General features: G+C 40.3%; 1 protein-coding gene across 1 annotated transcript in view; it reads left to right on the plus strand.

Annotated features, from left to right (window-relative positions):
• Window positions 1-19,213, plus strand: part of sorl1 (sortilin-related receptor, L(DLR class) A repeats containing) — a 93,882-nt gene that overhangs the window by 24,163 nt on the left and 50,506 nt on the right. The window contains exons 6-7 of the mRNA XM_063906850.1: window positions 11,082-11,262; window positions 16,887-16,988. Coding sequence (XP_063762920.1) covers window positions 11,082-11,262; window positions 16,887-16,988 — 283 coding nt within the window. The remainder of the gene's footprint in view (window positions 1-11,081; window positions 11,263-16,886; window positions 16,989-19,213) is intronic.

The raw sequence follows: 19,213 nt of genomic DNA on the forward strand, positions 1-19,213 counted from the left end.
TGTTACAGTGACTTTAGTACTTCTCAAGGGAAGTTGAAGGATCAGCAGATGATCAGTGATTGGAATTGACTTTTACTCTCTATTTTAAATGTTTTTGACATCACCTTTTCAAAGTGTGTCCATCCACTTCAAACCAGTCAGAAGAGCATGGAAGGAAAAAATAAAATCTAAAAAACCCCACAAATGGCTGTACCTTTTTGACAGGGAATACTATATACCATTTCTCATAGTAACAAGCTGATTGAGAAAATACGTCCTATTTACGTTTTTGCTTGACAAACCATTAGGAAACCCTTCAAAGTGATCCAAAAATAAGATGTGCTTTATGCAACACATGATTCAGCCCTCCAGTTCATCTCCTGTAATGCTCGAGCGGCAGCACAGAAGTTGAGTAGAAACAAACTCACTTACCGTAATTTCCAGACTATACAATGACGCGGCTAATTTATGGATTTTTCCCGCTTTCACAAGCTTCATGCCGCCAAAATGGGATTTTGAAAAAAAAATAGACAAAAAACTGAGCACCGTCACATAATGTGACGTAAATCGAGCGTGCTCAAACTTCCCATCATTCTGATTACGGTAGTCATTTTGTCACCCGCATCATGGCAAAGACACGGAGAAATGCATATGATGCAGCTTTCAAGTTGAAGGCGATCAATCTGGCAGTTGGAAAAGGAAATAGAGCTGCTGCACGGGAGCTTGGCCTTAATGAGTCGATGATAAGACGTTGGAAACAGCAGCGTGAGGAACTAACTCGGTGCAAAAAGACAACAAAAGCTTTCAGAGGGAAGAAAAGCAGATGGCCCGAACTAGAAAATGAGCTCGAAGACTGGATCAACACACAGAGAGCAGACGGCCGAGGTGTTTCAACTGTGCAGATCCAACTGAAAGCCAAAACAATTGCCACCACAATGAAGTTTGAGGATTTTAGAGGTGACCATCGTGGTGTCTAAGATTTATGAGACGTAAAGGCCTGTCCATCAGGGTACAAACGAGTCTATGTCAGCAGTTCCCTCCCGACTACGAGGAAAAAGTTTCAAACTTCCGCAAATTCACTGATGCAAAGATAGCGGAGCATTCCATCAGCCCGCACGACATCATAAATATGGATGAGGTTCCTCTGGCGTTTGACCTGCCTCTCACTCGGACTGTCAACAGGAAAGGCGAATCATCAGTCACGCTGAAAACAACTGGGCATGAAAAAACTAGTGGTGGGCATAGATTAATTTTTTTAATCTAGATTAATCTTGGAATTAATCTAGATTAATCTAGATTAAAATGGCTCATTTGAATTCTGCCGAAGGCATTCAGAATATGTGTGCTACCCAAATAATGACTAAAAGTAAGTCTTTGAGAACGGGTTTCTCAAGCCAGGTGGTGCATTAGACCAGGGGCTCATCTCCAGTTTCCAAAATGCATCACAAACTGCTTGAGAAAGCTGTTCTATGATAATTGGTGATGAAAATAAATCAATGACAATGAGATGTACTTGTGTTTATTAACTGTTTATTTTTAGTTGAACAGTAGGCCTATATAACAGGTTGTAATGAACTGTTTACAGTCAGTAGCTTTGTGTCAGTCAAAGCTCTATTTCTCCTTCTTCCACCAGTCACTCAGGCAGACCAGTTTGTTCACATTTTCTGGTGACAAACAAGCTCTCCTCTTCTGCACAATATGGCCTGCTAAAGAAAAAAGTCTCTCGCATGGGACAGTTGTGGCAGGGGTCCCCAAGTATTTACGGGCAATTTGGGCCATCTTACCATAGACAGCAGTGTGCTCCGACCACCATTTCAGTGGACACTGATCTAGACTGGCACTGGACTCTACCTTGTACCTCTCCACTGTACTGTCTTCTGGTGTCTCCTCATCTGATTCTGAGTCGGATCCCATCAGTAGCAGGGCTGTTTTCTTCTTGGGTGGCTCAGGGTTCTCCTCCCTGAGTGGCTGCACAGCAGGTTCTTCTCCCTTCATCAACGCACTTAGCTTGCCCACACTGGCTCCCTCTCTGCTCTGGGCAAGCACTTGAGGTCCTTAAATCGTGGATCTAGAGCAGTCGCCACCTTTGATGAATAAAAAATAATAATTATTGATTGATGAAAATGTCACTTTCCAAATCCAACCTCCATATTTCTTCATGACTTATTCATCTGGCTTTACAGTCTATTATGGTCATAAAATGCAGTTATCTTCTGGTCACTCTGACATACCTTAAGCCATTCCAGGTTTATTTTCTCCCTCCGCTGGTTGAGGTCCTTGATGAAGGCAGCCTTGAATCGCACAATATAGGCAGGATCATCATCTGAGATGTTCATCGTGTGCTGGAGGTGGCACAGGGCAGGTAGAACCACAGAGCAGGATACATACTTATCTCCACCAAGGAGCTCAGTGATGTACCTACAGACAGACAGACACACAGACACACAGACACACACACACAGAGCAAAAAATTATTAGTGACAGATTCATTTAACTCAGATTACACATTTAAGGGCAGGTGTTTCTTACATACAAAGTGACATTTAAAAACTTGTATGCCAATTCATGAACACACTATCTTTGTAGACCATACCTGCATGGCTCCAGCAGTTTCTCTAGCTTTGCCAACTTCTCATAATCCGCATTTGTTGGGAGGGCCAGGTTGTGCTTCTGCAGAGACAGCGTTGTGTGCAGTGCGTCTCTGTTGCGCCTCACGCGCTTTATCATCTCGAGAGTGGAATTCCAACGCGTTGGAACATCTTGCACGAGTGACTCCTTAACTTGTCCAAGGGGATTGTTGGACATTTAGCTCGTCTGAGTTGGCCGGACTGTGTTTGAAATGTCCGACCACTTTACGGCACTTGGCCAGTGCACCATCAAAACCACCTTCCCGAAGTGACATTACAATAGCTCTCTGTACAACATGCGCAACACAGGGCAAGTGCTCGAATGGCAGTATCCTCCCTGCTGCCACCATATTAGGAGCGCTATCTGTTCCAATAGTGCTTATTTTGTCAGTTATCCCCCACTGATTAGCGACGTCGAGGAACTGCCTTGCACACGCTTCTGCAAAGTGACGCTCCTCTGTTTTCATCACACCTAACGGACAGACAAAGTAAATTAGAATAATTTCACTACTAGTAGTAAACATATAGCAATTATCAAGAAGCAAACATAACGTGGTGGTAATTAATAGGCTACGAAATTAAATTATGTAATTTAAAATGACATAACGTAGCATACCTAAAGCGAAGGAGTGAAGTTCCCAGCTAGCATCGATGAGGTGTACTGTAACGCCGAGGTAGTTGTCGTTGTTAACGGACGTCCAATGGTCCCCAGTCAGTGCTACAGACCTCGCCTCTACCATCTTCTCAACTTTCGTAGCTTTCTCTTCTGCGTGCTGGTCATGTATTCTCCTCATGATAGTTCGCCTCGCAGGTAGTTTGTAAGATGGGTCACCTGTGGCCGCCTGGAGAACAAGCTCGAGCCCGTCATCTTCAACCACGCTAATCGGCCTGCAGCTGGTGGCAATCCACTGAGCGAGGAGACTAGTTAGCTTGGCTGATAGAGCTGTGCTGACGGGCTTGCCTCGGTTGCACTCAAACATAGTTGTTTGACGACGAGTCTTCCCCCGCGCTACATCAGTGCTTGGCCCGGCATCTTCCGCATTAGCTGAGGGATGCTTTGCGTTTAGGTGGTACTTGAGACTGGATGAACTCCTACAGTAAACTAATTCCGCATTGCACAAGGTGCAAACAACCTTATTTTTGTCGAGGTTTCCATCGGGAAGCTTCTTAAAAATACATTTCCCCTGAAGCAAACCCGGCGGCTTCATACCTGCTGTATCCATGTTAGCATGTCACGTTTAATGTGGCTGATTTGACCGGGGTCAGATCCACAGACAGAAGAAACACAGGTCAAAGACTCGATCTCGCCCCCTACAGTGCAATTCGGCTAGGTATACATCCGCGCTAAATTATCAAGGTGAAAGTCATCATAGCTTGCGTAGTATAGACCCAGCTCCCAACCCAACTTTGAGAATAGATTAACGGCGATATTTTTTTTTATTGCCGACAAGAGTCTCACGTTAACGCAGCACGTTAACGCCGATAACGGCCCACCACTAGAAAAAACGCACTTCACCTGTGTTCTGAGCTGCACGGCATCGGGAGAAAAGCTTCCACCGATGTTGATTTTTAAACGCATGACGATGGCAAAAGAAAAATTCTCGAGAAGGATTGTTGTGAAAGTCAACAAGAAAGGATGGATGACGGAAGGCCTAATGCATGAATGGCATACGGAGTGTTACGGCAAGCGACCGGGAGGATTCTTTCACAAGAACAAGGCTTTGCTCGTGTTGGACAGCATGAGGGCCCACAGATTCTGTGAAAGAAGCCATCAAGAGGACAAACTCAATTCCAGCTGTGATTCCTGGGGGCACAACAAAGTATTTGCAGCCACTCGACATCAGTATAAATCGTTGTGGCGCTCCGTGTTCAGTGGGAGGCTTGGATGACAAGTGGGGAGAAATCCTTCACTAAAACGGGCCGCATGCGAACAGCAACTTATGGTCAAGTCTGCCAGTGGGTCCTGACAGCGTGGAGCATTATCAAAAAATCCACTATCATCAACGGTTTTCGAAAGGCTGGTCTGCTGCGTGTTGAAGAGGGCAGCATGAGCTCAGCGGGGAATTTGCCTCCGGATGAAAGTGACGAGAGCGACAATGAAGACGATCCAACATCGGATGAAGCAATTCTGAGGATATTCAACTCCGACACCGAAGGAGATGACTTCAGTGGTTTCAGTGCACAGGAGGAGGAAGATAGTGACCAATGACTTTCTTGGTAGGCTACTGTTTACTGCTATTTCTTTTATTTTTGTTACAAGTCGTGTTTCGTTAAAGCCTGTGTAAAGTTCATTTGTCTCAATGTACCGGTAGGCACCTGGGACTTATAGACATGTGCGGCTTAATTATGTACAAAATACATTTTTTTTTAAATTCAGTGGGTGCGGCTTATATTCAGGTGCGCTTAATAGTCCGGAAATTACGGTAGTTTGGGCAGCAGAGGAGATCAAAAGATGCAGATCATCTTGGATTACAGTGAGAACCAGTTGCCCCTCCTCTGTGGGCTGTTTATATTTCATCAGTGCATCACTATGAAAATGAACGTCCAAGCTAACATCAAGCGGTTATGCTCTACATTGAAGCCCTGGAGTGATGGCTTCCCACCATATAACCTCTCACTAGCAGAAGTATAGACGTGTGTGAGAAATTTAACTGCAAAGCCAGTCGTGTATATGGTATCATGAATGACATATTCAAGTCGACTTGAAACACTCCCGATCTGAGTCCTTTTTAATATTTAGTATATGCCTAACCCTAACCCTAAATTAAATGAGACTAAACATGTATCTGGAATATTGACCCCTACGTACTTTGTGAAAGATACAATATCAAATACTGGAGGTCCTGGCTGCAAATAATAAATCTGACTTATTAAAATGATTGATTTGATATGACTGAAGGTTTGATTGGAGAATATCTCCTGACATTAAAGCTAGAGAGACAGCTAGAGGGAAAGAGTCTCAGTCTGCTGGAGATGTTTAAACTACAAACTCACCTGGTCAACTCGTGTTTGTTCAACAGTGTTACAAAGTGGATCTTCTTTAACCTTAGAAACATGACCTTTAATCACGTTACTAACAGAATAAATATATAATAAGCTGTCGCTGGTTGTTAGTAAATTGTATTCGGTGAAAGCTATGATTAAAGCTAAAACCGTTTTATTATAGACTTGTCAGTGTTGAAGCTCAGCCCATTGTGTCTGAGCTCAGTCACTCAAAATAATGTTTCATATTCAAACCAAATGTTCACTTTTATATGCAAGGACGAGTAAAAGAGTGCAGATAGGGAAATTAAGATGAGGACATAACAGGGTTGAGTTCAGCAACGGACGTATTGGATTTTGATCAGCTATATTTCATCCGATATTGATTCATTAAAACATGCCAGAATCAGTGTGAGACTGATTAATAGATCCATAATACCATTATTGGAGCGGCTATAGAGGCTGACTCATCTAAATGAATTAAGCTTATAATAAGAATGTAATTTAGGAATATCTATAAGATTTTTCACAAGATTTTCTATTCTGTTCAAACATTTTATCCCCCTGACTGATAGGCCTCCTGACTCTTTGGTTTCTTCTGTAACATCTCTATGTAACACTCAAATTTCTGTTGGCTAGTGCTCGAAAACATCTTACATAACAAGATAAGGGGCGGGACATCTCTAAGGGGTTGAAAGACACAGCCAGCTAACCAATCAGAGCAGACTGTGCTCAGTTTCAGACAGAGGTTGAAAATAGGGTACAGGCATCATGAGAAAAATAAAGACCCTTTTGAACATTAAAGCACGGTGGAGGCACAGAATACAAATATGAACCTGACAATTACCATAATAGGGCCCCTTTAAAAACAGGGAATGAAAGAACACTGACTTTATATAAAAACTGAGATGAGACTACACCACCAAAGACAGGGTCTACCATATGCATTTGAATTCTTGCTCTTGGATCATATTATAAAATGCTGCTACCTTAGGTGTTTATTTAAATCATTGATGTCTGTATTACATCTTGTATTCAGTTTATGTAAGGCAATTTATAGATATGACTCCAAATTAGCAGTTTTATAGGTTGCCCCTACACTTGAGTTGGAATAAATGGCACTTTTGGCATGACAAAAAGTGTTTCTTTCTTCATCCAATATTTATGTTCTGTATGAAGCTGTGAACATAAATTGAAGTTGTTATGCACACAATGTTTACATTGGCCCTGTACTTTATTTGTCCTCATGGTGCTGAAGAAATTGTTAGATTCTTTTAAGAAACGCCATGAGTCATTGCAGTCAAACTTAGTTTGTCTACATGTGAATGATTATTAACAAAACACCAAAAGACCAGTAGCATTTACCTCTGCCCTATGAACAAAAAGAACGCGTTACTCCTATTGCGTTTTAAAATAGTGGATTTTATGCTTTTATGGTTTGAAAAATATATACTTTTTGTGTGGAAGTAGCCTTCCTTTTTAGAGCCTTTTGAACTGCACTGTTGCCAACAGCAAGACAATGAAATCAGGGATTGCGTACCCTTTTCTATGCCAAACTCTTCAGCAGTCAGGGTCTGTTACTTTACATTGAAATAAAGCAGTTGGCGTATAAGTTTAAATTTGGCTTTAAAACCAGTTGAAATATTAATTGAAGTTGGAGAGGAAGAACGTTTTATTGGCTTGAGACCAAAACCTTTCCTCAGTGACTCTGCATTTGTGCACACACAACATTCTCCATCATTTATTAATGAAAACTTGCTTCAACATCTTTAATGAATTCAGATGGCTCTACTTTAAATCAGCTACGCAAAATATTTTTTGTAGGATCAGAATCAAAAATATGCTTGCCGGCTAATAAAATAAAAGCCTGACATTTGTAAATATGCATCAGATTTTTAAGTGTCCAGAGAACTCATCTTGGCAAGCACATTTGGAGTAAAGCCACACCAATGTTTGAACGAAGGAATAGCAACTTTTGTCTGTGACAAATAGAAAGTTGAATTGATAAAGAATTAAAGCAACCTCAAATATATGTTTAATTCTGTTTGAAGCTACACCATTGCATTGATACACCAACCAAAAGCAACTGCAAATTATCTAAGTACAAAGGCAGGGCAAGTAACGATTGATCTTAAACTCTCCCCCCTGTGGCTCTATCCAATTTGGGTCTAATCCTGTTTGTTCTGGCTTTAGCATGGGGTGCTAATGTGGTGCTGCCGATCATTCTTAGGGTGCTGAAAGCCAAAGAAACTCAAGCCTGACTCTGTCTGCTGCTGGATGCATTTAAAAGCAAACCAATCTGAATGGTACGTCCCCCACCCAACTCCTAATCCTCTGATCTCACTGCTAGGAGACAGACTCAATAAAATCCTCTGTGCATACAATGAGAAGTACAATCTCTTTTTCCATGTGGATTACAGACAACACTACAAATCCTGCAGGGACTTAAATGCACTGAGAGAAATGAAGCAGCTAGGCTAAAAAGAGGGGCAGAAGGGAAGGTAAACAAGAAAAATATCACTGTTCAACAAAGGTAAAGAGCAAATATGCCTGGGCGAGTCAACATGTCCTTGTAAAGATTTTTTTTGTTTTTCAAAGGAGAGCAATCGAGATTTTGACCATGAGAGCTGTTACCTATTATTCAAGACGATTTTTGGTGGCGTTACTTGGTGGCTCGTTACTTGGTGGCTCGTTACTTGGTGGCTCGTTACTTGGTGGCTCGTTACTTGGTGGCTCGTTACTTGGTGGCTCGTTACTTGGTGGCTCGTTACTTGGTGGTGTTACTTGGTGGCTCGTTACTTGGTGGCTCGTTACTTGGTGGTGTTACTTGGTGGCTCGTTACTTGGTGGCTCGTTACTTGGTGGCTCGTTACTTGGTGGCTCGTTACTTGGTGGCTCGTTACTTGGTGGCCGATACTTGGTGGCGTTACTTGGTGGCTCGTTACTTGGTGGCTCGTTACTTGGTGGCTCGTTACTTGGTGGCTCGTTACTTGGTGGCTCGTTACTTGGTGGCTCGTTACTTGGTGGCTCGTTACTTGGTGGCTCGTTACTTGGTGGCACGATACTTGGTGGCGCGATACTTGGTGGCGCGATACTTGGTGGCTCGTTACTTGGTGGCTCGTTACTTGGTGGCTCGTTACTTGGTGGCGCGATACTTGGTGGCTCGTTACTTGGTGGCTCTTTACTTGGTGGCTCGTTACTTGGTGGCTCGTTACTTGGTGGCTCGTTACTTGGTGGCTCGTTACTTGGTGGCGCGATACTTGGTGGCGATACTTGGTGGCGATACTTGGTGGCGATACTTGGTGGCGATACTTGGTGGCGATACTTGGTGGCGATACCTCGCGGTATCTGATTGGTTGCATTTTAACACAAAACCACTCAAATGCGTAGTGCATGGACCGAGAAAGACAAACAAATCAACGTAACACTGTAATATTACAGATCAACAACACAGATACTATTCTCATTTATTGATTTTATTTAAATTTGATTACATTGTATTAGTATAATTAATATTAATAATTATATGAGGGTCCCAGGGTATTCTCTGAATACCTTGAAGGCCCTGACGGTTCACCACCGCCTCATGGCGATGCCTCGTGGCGATGCCTCGTGGCGATGCCTCGTGGCGATGCCTCGTGGCGATACGTTGTTGAATTATCTTTTGGCATTATCTTGTGATGTTATCTTTTCATATTACCTTGTCATGTGACCTTTTTATCATTTTAGGGAGACACTAACCAAATGACAAACAGAACTGTCAGAAAATTAGAAACTGCCAACACTAGGAAAGAATTTGGTTTGAGAAATGTTTAGAAGGGGCAGAGATGAATTTAAAGGAAGGGACAGAGACAGACTGCGAATAGCCCTCCATGCACTCATGAAGCCCAGACAGTGTCCATCAGTTGAACAGGGACCTTTGAAAGAATGCCACAGAGGCAGAGCCGAGCCAATACACTGCTCTCTCTGTTTAGCTCTCGAGACTCTGGAGGAAAACACACTGATTTGGAAGGCAGACGATAAGACCCAGTGAACCTCCTTCATTCATTCTGGCTGGCTCTCCGTGCCACGGATTCGGAACACCCTTGCTGTGCACTAGTGGACATAAATAGCTTTTTGAAATTTTTTGTTTTGAACATGCTCATTGTCTCTGCTGACATTTATCTTTTTGAAATTTGGCATTTTCTTATAGCTAAAAAACAGTCTTTTGTAGGAATGAAACCATTAGAAAGACAGACTAATTCTTATTTTAATTAAATAAGAAGGATTCAGAACCTATTTTTCAGTCTTTTCCCTCTGAGTAAAGGTATCCCCTCTGGAATGGTATCTTAAATGAAAGAAATCATGCTGCAAAGTATTGCATTGTAAACCTAGACAAAGATATATCTCCAGTTTATAGTCCCTCCATGTCTGGGAAATGCCTGCAACAAAAAAAACACACCTCTTAAACTTGAAACTTACCCTAGTGGGAACAGGCAAAGTCCTCAAAGAGGAAAAAGAGGTATGTCAAACCTCAAAGCTTCTTGTTGTGCTAACCACTGAACAACCTTGTGGCCCATGGGAAATATTTAAACTGGCTATGACATTGAAAATGGTCAACTGGGCCCTTGTTGCCTTGCTACAGGGAGCACAGAGCTCATGATGGAAGTGTAACATTGAGCCAGACCTTAAAAGCAAATTAGTTTTAGCAGCAGATATTGGATGTTTCTTTGCTAAAATACACCTATTTAGTTGTAGTTAACGTTTACCTTGAAGTTTTACCAAGTTTACCAGTTGATTTCAATATCATTTTGCTCTGTGGATTTGCTCAAGGGGACAAAGTAAATCTATGTTCATTTTTCTCTTCAAGTTCAACTTTGGTTGGTCGAAAATAGACATCTGAGGGATATGAGAATAGGAAATACCAAAATATTGTCAGTGTGTGTCACCTTCCAATAAAATTCTTTGTCGTAGCATAATGTGGTCCAAAAGGCATGTGATGGATTGGAAAGTTGTTGGACGGAAGTCGATGGCTTGAATACATTTTTTGGTTTGAATGTGTGAACTTTTGGAAAATGAATGGCAATGTTTGTCATGGTTCAAAACACCTACAGCAAAATTCTTTCAGTTATTAGATGTACAAATGCTAATGAAATGCATGTTCACAAACACAAGTGATAAACAAGGAACCCGATGAGAGGAAACTTTTTGTAGGTTGCATGGAAGGAGGATGGATTGTTAAAATTGTATGTAGTGCTAATGCATTACATAGCCACTAGAAATACTATCTTTGGAAGGAAGTCAAAAGGTTTTAATATATAGTTGGAGCAAAACAAAGTTATGTTAAAATGTTATTTCAGAAAGAATTGCCTAACAAAATGATTCACTTGTCTCCCATCTTCACCTTCGCCTCACTTTCCCTTGCTTTATCCACTCCTCTGAACTCCATTCCGTCTAATCTACCCCTCTACTCCATTCCTGTTTCTTTCCTTCATCCCTCCTTACCCTATCACAGGGGCGTGGAGCCTTATGACCCCCCCACCACAGTGCTGGTCCAGAGACATGAGCCTCAGGGTGTCTCCACTATACTCAGCAGCACCGACTTTTTCCAGAGTGAACAAAAACGCACAGTGATCCTGGAGCAGGCCGACAGCTTCCAGCTCCGAGACAAGTACCTGTTTGCCACCACCACCCGGGTAAGAGAGCTGAACGTGTTTGGTTAATAACCTTTTTTTTGTTTGTTATGAATTTGGCAAGTGGTGGTCTCTTGCCTCTGTGTTATTCTTGACATAAAACCCTTTTCTAGCACATAAAGGTTGTATGGAGTAACGATTACCTTTTTTTCAAAGGTTGAATTTGAGCTGACAAATTACCTCATTTATTGATCAGTCAATACACCAGTTATCACTTTAAAATCTTCATGTTTATTCATCTTTTATACCATTACAAAGGGAGCATCTTCTCTACTATTAATCGGCCAACCCCAAATTCAACGTACTGTTTAAGAACCCTTAATTGTGTAAGATTTAACTTAGCGAGGAAAATGCACCTTGTGGAAAAACCTTTCTTCAAGACAAACAATTTCAAATCCTCTTTTATTAAATACTTCATACCATCTCTAGATGAGAACAGAAAGAAAATGGTTCTGTAAGATAATAAAGTGGGCAAAAAATGTGTTGTGAGATTTGGAGGAAATTGAAACTTCCTATTAAAACTAAATGTATCCACTTTTTCTGCTAGTTGTCTGTATTTTCCCCATTATTTAATAGGCCTTTTTAAGATTTTGAAGTTTTCCGTTTCCCGTAGTGTGTTATATAGCTTTTTGTGCATGTAAATGGTCTGCAATGGACTCTTTTTGTTTACTTCTATAAGACAGTGAAAACGCTATGTAACACTCACACTTCGCTTAGCTAGCGCTCGAACCGTTGTGCTTGATAGGTAAAGGTGCGGGACAATTCCAACACATCTCAAAGCAGATGACCAATCACAACAGAACTGCCAAGCTAACCGATCAGAGCAGAATGAAGCACTTTTTTGAACATTCACGCATGTTACAGTAGAGCCACAAAATACAAATAGGGAACCTGAAAATGAGCAGAATATATCCTCTTTAAATAAGTAACACTCCACTAAAAGTCTCTATTTAACTGAACCAAAAGACAGAAATGAAACACTACAATTGACAGATACATTGTATTACAGCTTAGTTGAGCAATGTAGTGAGCAACCAGTTTCCCACCTCGGCATCATGTGCGGAGTGCAACAGACGTTAGGTCGATATTTGGCAGGCGGTAATGTGAAGCGCTGTATGTTTGTCACTGCCAGTCTGCAGTATTTGTTTAGAAGAAGCCTCGCTTAGGCAGCAGACAAACACACAGCGGAGCAGATGGTGAATAAGATTTGGATCTCTTCTCCTCTGTTTCGCAGGGTGCCTCGGACAGATTTGCTTTCTTCCGCGTGACATGTCAGCGTGGGCTAACTGCAGAGTTTTAGAAACAATTGTTATCGTAAGACAAGTCCGCTGTGAAAGATTTGTCTGATTGGATAATTGATATCAAATGGTTCCTCATTTTAGGTTAATGCCTCTAGCTGTGCATCAATTCTTATTGCTTTGATATGATTCTGAGGTCAGGACTTCACATTTTCATTGCCTTCTCTACACTGTAGGTTATGTGCATATGACATTAACACCTTTGAATCTTGAATCTTAAATGATTAGTCACTTTTATTTTGTCAGGAATTCTTTTAGTTTTTTTTTGCATTTGAAGAAATGATTTGGTTTCAGGGCAAACATAACAAGTTGAGACACAGTTAAAACTAAAATACATTAAATTACTATATAACAATCCACAAACCTGTTATTTCAGGCTTCTAACCACAAACACTTCAAAAAGTGTTTTTAGAACTTTTTCTGCACCACTCTATAGCTATCAAGTACACAATTAAACATCAGTATTCATTTATACAACCTACATTAATTGTCACAAACCATTAGTAATGGACTGTGTTTCACATCTTACCCATTTTTCCATCTTTCTTGATTTTATTATTCTCATAGTTATGTTTTCCATTCCATAAATTTCATTTACCAGATTCTTCATTGTAAATTTATTAAGGTATTACCTTTTAACCAGTTCATTGTTGTGTTGTTTAAGAATCAGGAGTTTAGTTTAGTTTATCTTAGCACCTTTCATATTGGCTTCAGCTGAAGATTGATATTTCTCTGCAATACTACACTAATGATGCAATGATTCAAATTACTGTAACTTTAACCAAAGTCTAGCGTTACTTTTTCGTTATTTGCTCTACTCTTTGCAAAGTCTGTAAATGCAGATTCTTGATGCATAAGGTGCAATTTACTGCATACACTGCAAGCAGGCAGTGTTAAGCGCTGTGCGAATGAAGTGTCAGAAGTATACAGCAGCTTCAATAATTACCAGTGGCTAATGTGGTCAAACTAACGAGTAATCCTCCCTTACAATTACTATTGTGGTCCAATTACACACAGAGGTTAACCTCAAAGTGTGGAGAAGCCAACAGCTGCCAAGAGTGGTTTTGTTTACTGCTCAGGATGTGATGCAAAATGTTGTAAAACGAGGCATGTGCAGGGTTGAAGGCAGAGACAATGCTTTCTTTTTTCTCTGGGGCCTTTATTTTCCCCAGTTAGAAAATGTATTTGCATGAAATGTGTGAGTTCACCCAATTTAGCCTAAGCTGGCTTGTAAGGGATTATAAATGGCAATCTTTACTACTCATTATTGAAAAGGTTAGCAAGGATTTAGTTTTTTCTGTGTTGAAAGACACCATCAGGAGGATGTATCAGTCAAATAAGACTGTAGCGTCAGCTTCCCTGTGCTTTGTAGCTTTAGCTTTAGCACTGACCGACAGAAAATGTAATGAAATCCCTCAGTTTTAATTCACATATAGATCTTAATCATCTTAATTGAGATCTCTAGGGAATTCTGAGCTGATAATAAGTATAGAAAATGGCCTTTGTAAGGGGATTACACTTGAAGGTGACCATGATATCTGATTAAGAGCTACAAATAAAGTATTGTAAGTTAACCATGAGTTCATGATGACAAGAATAAAGCTTTTACGCCTAATAAAGATCATAGTTTGCACTCACTGTAGCATTATCTTTCTACTAACAGGACAGATAAAACCATTGTGCTAAATCATTCTCATGAGGACAAAACCTTCTCAAATTAGACTGTGACCTAATACTGATCCAACTGGGGCTTGCTGACATGGAGAAGGAAAAAAAGGCTTTTGAGTTCAAGAGGGCAAAATAATAGTGCCAACACATCCCCTGTTTGTTTGTGTTTCCTTTCTGAAGTGTTTCCTCAGAGAGTTTCTAGAGCAATTCCTCGCTGCTGCATGGGATATAGGAAGTCATTACTGACATCCAGATAAGCGCAGCGATTCAAAAGTGGCAGTGCAGAGGCAGAACGTTTAGAGATGTTTTGATGATAGACTACATGCTGTTTCTTAGGAAGTACTGCTCAGTAATAATGTACTATAATGTTTTACTTAAGATTTTTCTAAAGTAATTGTCTACATTGATGCTTATATTTGCTGGTTATTGTTTTTTATCAGTTCTTCTGCTAGCTACCAAAGTGTACTTCCTTAGCGTCATTCTGAACTACAAATAAAAGTTCAGTGTTGGACATACTGTATATTAAAACCTTCTGCCTATCCACATCTAGCTTCCCTCCCAAATTGTGCTACATAATACTTATGTACTGCTTTAATTTACACATTTATTTTTAGTCAATATATATTGCTATAAAAAAATACAAGCTTATTTTTTCAATGCTACAATTAGGAATTAAATGGATCCTTCAGTGGCATGACAGTTTCCTAAAAGTCTAGTTTGAACAAAGGCAAGTAGCAGCAGCTAGCAGAGCTATCTATAGAATCCTTTTAGTTAGTTCTTTCCTTTTTCTGTCTTTGGTTTGCACTAATTGGATTAGAAAAATGAAATATTGCAAGTGCTTTTGGCAGGGCCAAGCTGCTTAAGCTAATTGAAGAGCCTTAAATGGAGGGTTTTATTTAAAACATCTTAAGGATCTTAAGGAATAGAGTGCTAATCAGACTTTAAATATGCAGCCTTTGGTCCCATCAAGAGGACTAGGGTAAGATAACTGGCCTAATAGATGTAATGCGGAAATTGATAATGCCTTCTTCTCTTAATAGTTATTTTCAAGCCATATTACTTCTCATCTAGATCAGTTTCTGTGCAAAGAAAGTCTGGGACAGATGCAGAACAAAACAGAAAGAACAGACTGGAGGAGTGATTATTTTGCAACAGTACTTTCTTGTGAAGCTCTTGCTTACTTGCAGTTTTTAAACAACACGAGTTAGTGAATACCACAGACAATTTCCTGGTACTTTCCTCATCTAGGTCATTATAGCTCTAGGAAGAGTTATAATGTTTAGTACTCCATGTTACCACATTGACACTTGCTATTGCTGCTATTCTATTGTTTCTTCACAGAGAAATTGGTGCTATATTTTCTCATTCTAAATGAAACGGAAGGAAGGAAAGTATCTTTTCCACCTAACTTTTGGGTTAGCATAAAGATATTGTGTCCCTGATGGATTCATCAACTTATCTCAATTGGTTTCCTCTGGCTTAATAATAATTGTTAAATCAAAAGATTAGATCTCATAGTTGGGAAGTTAGTCTTTTTTTCCATCTTCATTCCTTAGCGTGACTCAATTTGGTTTATTTCTGTTAAATCTTATGTTTGTTTATCATTTATTACAATTAACAATATAGTGACTATGTCTGTTTGCCATCAGGCTGCATTGATCTGAGGCCCTGAAACCAAATCTAATTTTGAGAAAAGAGTGAGCGTTTAGAGAGGATCAGCTTGAGAGAATATGAGCGCAGTGGAATGTGTGGCCCAATTACTGTTACTGTTGCAAGGCAATCTGAGGTTTCAGTGGGAAAATATATGGTATAATCACCATACCACTTACATGTGAAAATACATAGTTGACATTCTCCTCCTGTCTAATTTTCCCTCTCGAATCACAAATTACACTGAGCGGCAAACCTTGATTAAAGTGTTACGGGTGAAGAGAGTATAGTCCTTTTTAGACAACGTTTCTTTACATATCAAAAGGCATATTTGCTTGTATTTTACAGTATTTATAACATCTTTATAGAGCTTATTTTCCCCCTCTCTCCATTCCCTCCGAGTGTTTCAGTGTAGTTGCTGCTTTGCTTTCACCTCACACCACACAGTCGATGTGGGCACTACGCTAGATAAATCAATAGACTGAATTGAAAAGCCTGAAATGCTTTGCTGGAGACTGAGGGGGGGTTAGGCAGTCAAGGATGGAAACAAATCCCTCCAAGACAAACACATACAGTACACACAGATTTTTGTACCCCACTGGGATTCTTTCTAAGTCTTGACTTTTAATGTTTTCTGATTCAGCTGTCAAGCTCTGCACTGTCTGGCCATAAAGACAGGAAAACATCATAAGGACAGTCCAGATAACCGAAGTCACTTGTCCTTATCCACAACATCTGGGGACCGCACTACAACTATTTTTGAGATTTTGAGATGCTTGATTTAACATTCCAACAAATATTTTGAGGGGTTGTGGCCACCAACATTTGTGCTAACTCCTTGAATTCCTCCTACAGTGACAGATAAAGCCTGTATATCAATTCCAAGTCAGAGCTGCTGAGTCACAAAACAGATCACAACAGATTGGCTGTCTCTGAAATTTTCAAGGGTTTGACATACATGATGAGTTTTCTGACCGTGCTCTTCTGTCTCTGTGTCCTCGGCCTCTTCAGAAACTGTTTGGCAGCCATGAACCTTCATCTGTCCAGCTCTGGGTCTCCTACAACCGCCAGCCAATGAAAGCAGCCCAGTTTATGACGCGACATCCAATCACAGTGAGTTTCTTTTACATCTAATGCAGCACTCATTCAAATGATGAAAAACATATGAAAACCGCATCAGCCGACTCAATGAGGTATTTCTGGGTATTGAAAAGGAATTGACACCAACCCCCATAATTCAACGCTACCTCACAAGACTCCAAACTCTTTTGTTGTTGATATAACCGGGAGAAAATGTTCAGATTGGGATTAATCATTTAAAACATAATCAACACTTAAACAATACTTTAGTTACACCTGGAGTAAATTCACATGTTACCCAGCAGTGAATAAACAACTAAACCAGCTTTGAAACCATTTTGATGCATCGATAATTATAATCAAAATGTATAATATATATTATTCTGAAATAGGTCAATCTGTTTAGCACTTTTACTTTGGGTACTTCAAATATATTTCGATGCTAATACGTGTCATTTTATTTGAGTAACATTTTGATTTCAAGACTTTTACTTGTAAATGAGAATACTTACTCTGGTATATCTGCGTTTACTTAAGTGGAGTAACCCCTGGAATTTTCAGTTTATACAGCAGGGATGGAAATTAGCACCCGCCACACGGCATATGCGGGTAGATTTGTATGCTGGCGGGTATATTGTGTCACTTTACCAGCCACTGTGGCGGGTAATACTTTTCAATCTTATCCGATCAAATTCGCCTATCATACATGGGTCATACGCATGACAGCTGCGCTTTCCACAACCATACAGTCAGATCCGGTCAAATGATGTGCTTCTGATTGGGCCGAAGCGGCGTGAGAATGAGACTCCGACTCCTTATCCGCAATTATTACTCCGCGCTTAAATCAAAGTAGGCTAATCAAAGTGGAACTATTTGTTGCGGAGAGATAAAGTTGCAGGAGGCTACCTAAACCTGCGGCCATCACAGGATAGCTGCTAGTTTAAACCAAAAATGTGGCGTTGCTCAGCCTGTCGTCAGTACACATCGGACGCTCACAGGTCAAACAACTTCATCGTGGGGACAAGAAACCTGAAATTGGAAGCCGTGAAGGACCACGAGTTATCTAAATGTCATATTAACATTTTGAACTGCGACATTGAGGTTGACTGAATTGTTCTGTACTGTTGTGTGGACTCAGGGTTAAACATGCTGAACTGTGGTGACTTCTCTAAAAGTTTTCTCGCTGATGTTTTGGAGATCATCCTTTTCTATGAAGGATCTTGGATCTTGGATGGTTTGATGCACTGTCTATGCCTATGGTTTGTATTTGTAATGGTTGCAAGTGGCCTGTGCTTGTGTTGTCTGTGACTGAAAGTGTTAACCTTTTCCTGAGGAAATAGGTACATTTATGAAGTTTAATGGCACAATGTTTCCCAGAATAAACATTACTTAACATGGCTGATACTTGTGTATTGTTTATCATATCATATGCAGTAAGAGTGTAACACTTGCAACTCAGTCCCTTGGTAGCACCTACTTATTGTATAATCAATTCTGATGAACAACTAGTTGGTAGGCCTACTGGTTAGAAAAAAATAATATACCCTATTATATTGTAAACATTAACGCATATATATATATTACGTATTAAAAAAAAGTGGCTGTAAAAAAGTTGAGTGGCTGGTACATTTTAGAATCCACCAGCCACAGTGGCCGGTGGGCAAAAAGGTTAATTTCCATTCTGGTATACAGGTTGCCAGTTTTTCCAGCCCCAGGGAGCAGTTGGTTCAATGCCAAGGAAGTGCACTTGCACCTCTCCAAGCTATCTTTCCACATTCCTTATTTTTGTTCCGATTGGGACGTGAACCCTTTGGTCCACAAGCCAAGTCCCTTAAGTTTGAGCTTCTACCACGAAATCTAAATTAATGGACCTTAAGATTTGTGATTTTAATGGGGAAATACCTTGATGCTTAAGATTTTCTATGATGTTTTATGTACACAGAACATTGTAGAAAGAGCTTGTGTTTATGCAGAAAATGTGGATTATAAGGATCCATGAGTTAACCTGATCGTCAAGATAGTGGTCTCCAAAGTGTGTATACATTTGGCAATGGGATAATTTTTGAGCCAGTGTCACAAGCTCCTCCTCAATCCTGTCTGTCTCTGAAGTCGTTGTAATAAGCAAACTATATATTAACACTGTGGCTCCCATTTTAAAAAATAAGCACAGTTGACATAATTTCATTCTGATCACAATGCATACAGCTGATTTTTACACTGTGGAATCTTCTCACATTGTTTCCAGTCGTGTATTGCAT

This window comes from Eleginops maclovinus, chromosome 18, assembly GCF_036324505.1.
Source record: "Eleginops maclovinus isolate JMC-PN-2008 ecotype Puerto Natales chromosome 18, JC_Emac_rtc_rv5, whole genome shotgun sequence".
NCBI lineage: Eukaryota > Metazoa > Chordata > Actinopteri > Perciformes > Eleginopidae > Eleginops > Eleginops maclovinus.